At 42.3% G+C, this 10,350-nt stretch overlaps 2 protein-coding genes across 3 annotated transcripts; one reads left to right on the top strand and one right to left on the bottom strand.

The window, feature by feature from the left end:
• Positions 1–335: 335 nt before the first annotated feature.
• LOC311104019 (trafficking protein particle complex subunit 5-like) lies at positions 336–2,660 on the bottom strand. 2 transcript variants are annotated; one of them, XM_084145667.1, is made up of 3 exons: positions 2,591–2,660; positions 1,596–1,868; positions 336–1,468 (listed from the first exon to the last, which is right to left on the bottom strand). In XM_084145667.1, the coding sequence occupies exons 2-3, from the start codon at positions 1,863–1,865 to the stop codon at positions 1,172–1,174; spliced, it is 567 nt and encodes a 188-aa protein (XP_084001793.1). In that variant the 5' UTR covers positions 1,866–1,868; positions 2,591–2,660; the 3' UTR covers positions 336–1,171. The 2 variants fall into 2 exon arrangements, with proteins under 2 accessions (XP_084001793.1, XP_084001792.1); XM_084145666.1 differs by having other exon boundaries at positions 1,596–1,883; positions 2,591–2,643.
• Positions 2,661–3,616: 956 nt separating this feature from the next.
• On the top strand, positions 3,617–7,758 carry LOC311104011 (N-acetylmuramoyl-L-alanine amidase-like). Its single transcript, XM_084145656.1, has 5 exons — positions 3,617–3,711; positions 3,982–4,827; positions 5,048–5,258; positions 6,953–7,247; positions 7,677–7,758. Exons 1-5 carry the CDS (start codon positions 3,630–3,632, stop codon positions 7,689–7,691), a joined length of 1,449 nt encoding a protein of 482 aa, XP_084001782.1. The 5' UTR covers positions 3,617–3,629; the 3' UTR covers positions 7,692–7,758.
• The last annotated feature ends 2,592 nt before the right edge of the window (positions 7,759–10,350 follow it).

Below are 10,350 nucleotides of genomic sequence, written 5' to 3'. Positions count from 1 at the left end.
GTACATAAAAACGTAATAGAACGTTCAATTGAACGGAAACAGTGCCATACTGAACGACCAGTTGAAAAAGAGGGAGGGGTTGTGGGTTCAAAATGCATCCGCTGCCCTTTAAATATGTCACTTATTTCTTCAAGCTACACTCCGGGACACCCAACGTACGGAGCAAATGTACTTCAAACTCTGTCCAAGAACGTTTAGGGAAAACGTGTAGATAATAGCGTCTGCAAAATGACTAAAATGTAAATGTTAAGTACAAATCGTTGAACGTAGCAAGCGTTCAAACGAACGGAACACACCCCTGGATACATCGATTTTCTACACATGATCACCTGATCTTTAGAATTACTCAAGTCTTTTAATATAAATTAATTGCTAAAATGCTTACACACGGTGATAAACAGTAAAAGTATTTCAAACGTGTCTAGATAGAAACAATACAAATAAAGGTGAAGAATGAAACTACACCTACAAACCCCTAACTCAGGACATCTTTGCCAGCACAATGCTCTGGAAATGACCACTGATAACTTTCACATTTCACATATTTTGAATAATAGCTTAAAATGTCATATTTGTTTAGGGAACAAAATGACAGTCTTTAATTGCACCATGTTAAACTCAAAGTTGGAGGGTAAACCATTGCACATATTGGTGTATTATACTGCAGCCCATATCTTCAATGTGTTGGTCCTTTGTGTGATTCTGAAATGTCTTGAGATATCTAAAACAAAAGAGATGACATTCACATATGTCCTATGCAGTCTTGAGAGCTGGTTTAAGATACACTGTCAGTGAGAATGTCAGTCATTAGATAAGGGTTGACTGACTGAGGAGATTCACAAGAAACATTGACCTTTATAAATGTCATCTCATATGGACCTTTCTTGGACCAAATAAATATAATAGCTCTGAATTGGGCTTAACGAGTAATCATTAATTCATATTTAGTCTCTCATGTGGTGATATAAAGACATTCTGTTTCACTTCTCAATATACTGTATATTCACAACTCAACAACTCATATGCAGACTTAACTACAGACAGACCACTCATTCCACATCTCACATTACAGGCTTGTTCACTCAAACTGAGACCTAATAGTGATAATGATGATCATCTTCATCATTCTCTTATTCTATCATGTGTACACCTACACTCTCTCCTGTCTCCCCTATCTGCCATCCAGGGCCTTGTCTCTGGCTATCACAGCTTCGTCAAACTTGATCATGAGTGTGGTGCCCTTGTGCCAGTGGGCTGTGACCTTGGCAGGGAAGCCACTGTGTGTGAGAATGGCCTCTACGATGCCAGCGGTGAATGCAGCACAGTTTAGTGTGCTGTTCTCCTTGGGCACAGAGATGTAAGCGTTGATCAGTGGCTCCTTCTCTATGATGTAGTAGGTCTTGTCGTCATCGTTGGCCTGCTCCAGCTTGTCTGCCTCCTTACCGAACATGGCTTTCCATACTGACACCTATATGAAGCAGATTGAAAATTATAGACATGTACTTATGCATTGGCATAATGACAAGTGGTCTTACACCTTACGAGACTGTTACATATGAACTTGTTATCTACCTTGAGCCCATGCAAGCACATACCTTGACGAAGAGCAGTATGTTAAGCACCTTGGTCTCCCTCTTCCCATTCTTCTCCCTCAGCACCAGCACGTCCAGCATACTGGCGCCAACGCTCTGACCCATGTCTGCCAAGCGTTGCTGCAGCTCGGACACAGAGTACACGCGGCTCTGGCAGTACTGCACCATCTCAGAGAAGAGCAGTGCAAAGGCACTCACACTGACTTCAGTCTTGGGACGGGTTAGAGGTCGTTCCAGGATGTTTGACTTTCCTCTCGTGAACCGAGTGTCCATTTTCTGAAAGAGAGTGATCTGTAAATAGAAGTAAAATAGCCTGATGTGATAATATGCTAGCCATCTGAATTCCAAATCAACCCCTCACCACTACCCTAAGCACGTAAAGATCTGAGGATTAGCTATAGCTAGCTAACTGACCTAGAGGGCAGGATCTTCAAGCACAGTCATGTTTACCTATCAGTCTTAACAAGTTTGTATTGGATGTGTATAATTGTTTAAAAAAAATATTTAAACAAGTGCCTAGGGGGGTAGTAGTCTGGTGTGTAGTCTGGTGTGTAGTCACGTGGCTCGCGCGTCAGTCAAGTTAAGGGGTAGGGCCTATGGGGGTTCATTTGCGATTCAGGTAGCCGCGCCTCAAGAGGGCTAGCATCGGCGCATGCGCGGCTAGGAGTCAGGCAACTGTCAAACTCTTTACATACAGTACATACGCAAAGATATTAGCTAAAGATTAGGAGCTAATTGCATTGAAGAAACAACAAAGTGGCAGCTGGGGCTGCTAGCGCAGATGAAATTGGAAGATTCAGTATATTGGATGATAGCGTAACTAGCCAGCTAATGTAGCTGCAAGCTAGTGCTAATTTAGCTTGCTAAAATTGGCAAGCAAGCTAGCGAACTCACTCCACGACAGAAAGACCAAAACTCAGTCACTCACAATGTTAACAGGCTAAACATATTTCTTTAGTTCGTTAATTATTCTTATACAAGGACCTTAAACCCCTTACCTTGTTTCAATGTTTTAAACCTGCTGCTGTGCTGGTGACTTCCTGTTCTGGTCACGTGTCTTGTCCTAGTAAAGCACTGATCTATGATCAGCGGTGCATGTGCACATCTTTGTTGCTCATCTGACATATAGCCATTGCCTCAAGTGTAATCTAAATTACATGCATTGAAAAAGTTCAGAAAAATGCACGATGTCCTGAAGTCACTTGCATGGTTTAAAAAATATTCCTGTAAAAGGATGCATGCATGGAAATTTACATTACATTAACGTCATTTAGCAGACGCTCTTATCCAGAGCGACTTACATTTACATTATTCTTTTTTTTTTTTTTTTTCATACCCCATGGGAAACGAACCCACAACCCTGGCGTTGCAAACGCCATGCTCTACCAACTGAGCTACCTCCCTGCCGGCCATTCCCTCCCCTACCCTGGACGACTTGTGCGCCGCCCCATTGGTCTCCCGGTTGCGGCCGGCTACAGCAGAGCCTGGATTCGAACCAGGATCTCTAGACCACTGCGCCACTCGGGAGACAAATGTCTTTTGTGAGGTCTTGCTGTGTATTTCCAGGGCCATTCTCATGTGTCACAGACCTTTCAATGATTAAAAAGAGACTGTTACTTAAACACAACACATAATGTGATGCTGTTGTACAGTAGTTTTAAACAGACTACTGTTTAATATTGAGATATTATGAAACAACAGTCTATGCAAAGTACACGAAGAGAAGAGGAAAATAAATTGCCCACCTAAAGGTTGTAATTGTGACACTGGTGTAATGCAATAACGTAAACAATGAAACATTTAAATTCAGAAAGACCTTGAGCCATAAGGACAAACACACATGTCCAAACACACTTACCTAACAGTTGTCAATTTCCCACACCATGTTCCTCAATAAATGGCTCAAAATAATCAGCACCTTATCTGTTTGTACAGTGGTTGCATAATTCACTTGATGTGTTTGCCTTCCTATAAATGTTTCAAGGTAGCCGAGGCAATGGATAATACATGTAAGGAGCACAGGGTGTTGAAGACTCAATGATTTCCGCAATGGAACCACACTGGAAATGGTGTCTGACCCTTGTTGTGGTCGTGGTCAGTGCTCACACTGATACCAAAGGTAACTGAATCTGTTTGTGTTCAATTTTTTCCTATTTATTTAGTTTTATTCAAAGGTCGTGACCAGTCAAACTCTTTTCAAGAGAGAACAAGAAAGTCAGCAAGGAAATGCATTACAGCTACTTAGAGTAAGATATTGCAAGAAAATGCTATTTTAGGCAATATAGGGTGCAGTTATTAATACACATTACAGAACAATATGTAGTTTCTGTTTATAGAAAAGCGATGCTGAATATTATCAAATGTAAACAAGTGTGTTTTCTGATTTCAGTCACGTCCTCCCAGCATATGGATGACTTCATCAGAGTGTTGGAGCAGGTAGAAGACAGTAACCCTGGACTGGAGCCCGTAGCTGTGTTGAGAGGCCTGCGCAGGGCAGCCGGTCTCAGAGATGAGTTCATGCAGCACTTCTTGGGCACTATCTGGGAGGACAGCACCTCAGAGGCACCAGTCATGGACTCCAATCTCTCAGATTTCATTGGCAGGGCTATGCACCACAAGGTGACAGAGAGAGGTAGAGAGGAAGGGGTTGTCCTTACTGCTGATGGCACCACGGTTGCTATGAGCCCAGTCCTCCTGGGTATCGAAGCTGGGCTAGTGTCTAAGACGAGGTGTCTTGTCCGTGGCTTGTACCCCCTCACTCTGGCTAGGAACTTGGGCCTGTCCTTCCAGCGCTTCCACAGCTCTCTCCTCTCCCAACGACTGGGCCCTGATGGCTGCTGGGACGACGTGACCTCACCTCAGGTCTTTACCCTCTCCGACAAGCCCTCCCTCGCCACCGATGCCCTGGTTAACGGCGGTATGGATGGTGTGATTCTGGGGATGGAGGTCTCAACTCAGTCCCAGCGTCCTCTCAAGCTGAGCAGCCTACTGAGGAGGTACTACTGTCACCGTCTTGAGGGGGAAGGACAGGACATTGCTGCTCGTCTGATCAGTCGACTACGCAGGGAGAACTTCAGAGAACTGGCCAGGCCGCCCCTCCTGCAGAGGCAGGTGGTGAGATCCCTGGTCCTACAGAGGAGACTGATCGACCACTCTACGATGTTGGCACAGGAAAAGGAAGAGCTGACAGCTGTGGTGAGGGAAGGAATAAACGAGTTTGTCCACCGATACATGGGTAAGTAAACCCCACTGCAGAGGGAGACAGTGGAGATAGAGAGGGTTACTGTAGTTCAAGGAAAGCTAAAAAGGATAGGTCAACATTTATTGGAATAATTTTGACTTTGATCCAAGAAAGCACAAATAGTAACAATAATTGAGACATGTTTTTATTGTTGAAAAAAGGAGTGGATAAACATGTTAAAACTCAATCTCTCTCTGGATCTCCCTACCTATAGACTGTCCAGCCATTATCCCGCGATGTCAGTGGGGGGCTGCACCATACCGGGGCACTCCCACCCCCCTGTCCCTCCCCCTCTCGTTCATGTACATCCACCACACCTACCAGCCTGGCCAGCCTTGTCTCACCTTTCAGCAGTGCTCTGCAGACATGAGGTCCATGCAACGCTTTCACCAGGATGACCGGGGCTGGGACGATATTGGATACAGGTATGTGTAGTACACAGGTCTTAGGATATACAGTGCCTTCAGAAAGTATTCATACCCCGTGACTTATTCCACATTTAGTTGTGTTACAGCCTGAATTCAAAATGAATTACATTTAAAAAGGAATCTCACCCATCTACACACAATACCCCATAATGACAAAGTGATTTTTTTGTTGTTGAAACGCTTGCAAATGTATTGACAATTAAATACAAAAATATCGAATTTACATAAGTATTCGCACCCTTGAGTAAATACATGTTAGAATCACCTTTGGCAGCGATTACTGCTGTGAGTCTTTCTGGGTAAGTCTCTAAGAGTTTTGCACATCTGGATTGTACAATATTTGCACATTATTATTTTTAAAATTCTTCAAGCTCTGTTAAGTTGGTTGTTGATCATTGTTGTCTTGGTATGCAACTTCAGTGTATATTTGGCCTTGTGTATTAGGTTATTGTCTTGCTGAAAGGTGAATTTGAAACAGGTTTTCCTCTAGGATTTTGCATGTGTTTAGCTCTATTCCATTTATTTTTATGCTAAAAAACTCCCTTGCCAATGACAAACATATCCATAACATGTTGCAGCCACCGACCATGCTTGAAAATATGAAGAGTGGTACTCAGTGATGTGTTGTGTTCGATTTGCCCCAAACAAAAAGCTTTGTTTTTAGGTTTATTGCCTTATTGCAAACAGGATGCATGTTTTGGAATATTTGTATTCTGTACAGGCTTCCTTCTTTTCACTTTGTCATTTAGGTTAGTGGAGTAACTACAATGTTGTTGATCCATCCTCAGTTTACTCCTATCACAGCCATTAAACTCTGTAACTGTTTTAAAATCACCATTGGCCTCATGGGGAAATCCCTGAGTGGTTTCCTTCCTCTCCGGCAACTGAGTTAGGAAGGACACCTGTATCTTTGTAGTGACTGGGTGTATTGACACACCATCCAAAGTGTAATTAATAACTTCACCATGCTCAAAGGGATATTCAATGTCTGCTTTTTTGTTTTGATTTATCCATCTACCAATAGGTGCCCTTCTTTGCGAGGCATTGGAAAACCTCTCTGGTCTTTGTGGTTGAATCTGTTTTTGAAATTCACTGCTCGACTGAGGGACCTTATACAGTAGATAATTGTATGTGTGGGCCGGGGTACAGAGATGAGGTAGTCATTAAAAAATCATGTTAAACACTATTATTGCACACAGAGTGAGTCCATGCAACTTAATATGTGACTTGGTAAGCACATTTTTACTCCTGAATTTATTTAGGCTTGCCATGATAAAGGGGTTTAATACTTATTGACTCAAGACATTTCAGCTTTTCATTAATAATGAATGTCTAAAAACATAATTCCACTTTGACATTATAGGGTATTGTGTGTTGGCCGGTGACACAAAATCTGAATTTAATAAATGTAAAATTCAGGCTGTAACACAACAATGTGGAAAAAGTGTGAATACTTTCTGAAGGCAAGTACACTACACAGCCTCCCCGCAAACCACAATGCTTATGTATGTGTCAAGTTTGAGTATACAGAATATGTGTGTGTCTGTGTCGCTCTCATAATTAGGAGTTAGAAATTAGCCACTGTCCAATGCTTCTGGGAATTGTTGTTTACCAAGCAAAATGTGACTTGATGACGAATCACTCATGATGAAATGATGAATCACTCATCTCTTGCCAATGTTTGCCTCCAGCTTTGTGGCAGGCTCTGACGGGTACCTCTATGAAGGGCGTGGGTGGCACTGGCAAGGAGCTCACACTAAGGGCTACAACTCCAAGGGCTATGGGGTGTCATTCATTGGTGACTACACCTCCAGTTTGCCATCGCAGCAGACCATGGAGCTGGTGAGAGATCGTCTGGCATCCTGTGCTGTAGGAGGCGGGCGACTGGTCGGCAACTTCACCCTGTATGGCCACAGACAGCTGGTTAACACTTCCTGTCCTGGAGACGCCTTCTACTCAGAGATCACAGGCTGGGAGCACTTTGGGGTAAGAGAGTGTGTGCAGTATGTACAGATGTAGGATCTTAATTTGATCACCCTGTTGCAGGATTACTTTCCTGCAATGCAGGACATTTACAACTTGTTGTGTATTTGAGGTTTAAAAATGCTTTAGAAGTTTGTAATTTCCACTTTGAAATTTCTGACTTGATTTTTCATTACAAAAAATGTATCAACCCCTACAAAAATATCCATTAATTATAATCCACATAATAATTCACATTTCCTGTTGCTGCAGGATTATTTTTCTGCTGTAGCAAACTGACTCAAAATAACATCTGTATGTACATGTAGTAATGTATATGTGGGGGTTATTTGGCAGTTATTAACAATGATTAGGCCTATGTGTTTTTGTTATTTCATGTCTAATGGTCTTATCTCTCCACAAACTTACTTTTGTTCTTTCCATTTTCCCCAGGAGGTTCAAAACTGAAGATATGGTGAAAAGTAGAGTGACTAATCTTGACCAGTATCACAGAATAAATATTGAATATCTAAAATGCCTCCAGTGTTTGCCTTTCTTTATCAACAACTGTTAGATATTACTTTCTGATAGTTACTCTGATTAGGTTAGGAAATTCTGCTGTTATCAGTTTTGCGTCAGCACCAATCAATCAATTGACAGCATTTATAGCTTTTTCATTGCATACACCTGGTGACCTTTGTGACCAGACAATGTTTAAAAAAAAACTTGCTACAGGTATGGGGTTAATATATTTGTTCTGTTAATGGATATATCTTTTTTTGCATATCCCAACTCCCCTGAGACACCCGCAGGGAGTGGGGTCATGGCCAGGGGCGCAATTGTACAGCGCACCTGGAGCAATTAGGATAAAGTGCCTTGCTCAAGGGCACAGCAACAGATTATTTCACTTTCTCGGTGCCAGTATTCGAACCAGCAACCTCTTACTGGCCCAACGCTCTAACCTCGAGGCTACCTGTCGACCCTATGGGCAGACTACACAATTTGATGCAGTTTGTGATGTGAGAAATTATGTAGTTTAGTAAATGGGCTGGAAGATAGGTCTTCATAAATCTACATACAGTGGGGAAAAAAGTATTTAGTCAGCCACCAATTGTGCAAGTTCTCCCACTTAAAAAGATGAGAGAGGCCTGTAATTTTCATCATAGGTACATGTCAACTATGACAGACAAAATGAGATTTTTTTTCTCCAGAAAATCACATTGTAGGATTTTTTATGAATTTATTTGCAAATTATGGTGGAAAATAAGTATTTGGTCAATAACAAAAGTTTCTCAATACTTTGTTATATACCCTTTGTTGCCAATGACACAGGTCAAACGTTTTCTGTAAGTCTTCACAAGGTTTTCACACACTGTTGCTGGTATTTTGGCCCATTCCTCCATGCAGATCTCCTCTAGAGCAGTGATGTTTTGGGGCTGTCGCTGGGCAACACGGACTTTCAACTCCCTCCAAAGATTTTCTATGGGGTTGAGATCTGGAGACTGGCTAGGCCACTCCAGGACCTTGAAATGCTTCTTACGAAGCCACTCCTTCGTTGCCCGGGCGGTGTGTTTGGGATCATTGTCATGCTGAAAGACCCAGCCACGTTTCATCTTCAATGCCCTTGCTGATGGAAGGAGGGTTTCACTCAAAATCTCACGATACATGGCCCCATTCATTCTTTCCTTTACACGGATCAGTCGTCCTGGTCCCTTTGCAGAAAAACAGCCCCAAAGCATGATGTTTCCACCCCCATGCTTCACAGTAGGTATGGTGTTCTTTGGATGCAACTCAGCATTCTTTGTCCTCCAAACACGACGAGTTGAGTTTTTACCAAAAAGTTCTATTTTGGTTTCATCTGACCATATGACATTCTCCCAATCCTCTTCTGGATCATCCAAATGCACTCTAGCAAACTTCAGACGGGCCTGGACATGTAATGGCTTAAGCAGGGGTACACGTCTTGCACTGCAGGATTTGAGTCCCTGGCGGCGTAGTGTGTTACTGATGGTAGGCTTTGTTACTTTGGTCCCAGCTCTCTGCAGGTCATTCACTAGGTCCCCCCGTGTGGTTCTGGGATTTTTGCTCACCGTTCTTGTGATCATTTTGACCCCACGGGGTGAGATCTTGCGTGGAGCCCCAGATCGAGGGAGATTATCAGTGGTCTTGTATGTCTTCCATTTCCTAATAATTGCTCCCACAGTTGATTTCTTCAAACCAAGCTGCTTAGCTTACCTATTGCAGATTCAGTCTTCCCAGCCTGGTGCAGGTCTACAATTTTGTTTCTGGTGTCCTTTGACAGCTCTTTGGTCTTGGCCATAGTCGAGTTTGGAGTGTGACTGTTTGAGGTTGTGGACAGGTGTCTTTTATACTGATAACAAGTTCAAACAGGTGCCATTAATACAGGTAACGAGTGGAGGACAGAGGAGCCTCTTAAAGAAGAAGTTACAGGTCTGTGAGAGCCAGAAATCTTGCTTGTTTGTAGGTGACCAAATACTTATTTTCCACCATAATTTGCAAATAAATTCATTAAAAATCCTACAATGTGATTTTCTGGATTTTTTTCTCAATTTGTCTGTCATAGTTGACGTGTACCTATGATGAAAATTACAGGCCTCTCTCATCTTTTTAAGTGGGAGGACTTGCACAATTGGTGGCTGACTAAATACTTTTTTCCCCCACTGTAGACATAGGCTAAATACATAATCTGATTGTTGGTCACAGGCAGCTCACTAGTGTCACCTACTGTACCGCTTTTTAAAAGACAAACAAGGCTTTACACATTTTAGTATACTATTTGTGATATTGTTCTGTTCTGTTCATCATTTTTAATCATAAATGCAAAAACATACTAGTGCGTAAAATCCTCAATATAATTTTAGTTCTGGACTTTATTTGAGACATTGGTATTATAATCTAAACTATTCGTAATTAATCATTATATTCAGCCAACTACACACACACATTTTACCACCACACTTTTCCAGTGCAATGCAATCAATTTGACCGCAGAGGTTGATCTTGAACGTTTTCTCCAAACTCTTTTCCACTGTCCATTACTGCGATCAAGCTATCCGTGGTCAAGCTATCAGCATAATACCGTATCTTCAGTGTAGTGGCGCACGTC

This window comes from Coregonus lavaretus (assembly GCF_964263955.1).
Source record: "Coregonus lavaretus genome assembly, chromosome: 28".
NCBI classification, from domain to species: Eukaryota; Metazoa; Chordata; class Actinopteri; order Salmoniformes; family Salmonidae; genus Coregonus; species Coregonus lavaretus.
This window is presented reverse-complemented; position numbering and strand designations above follow the sequence as displayed.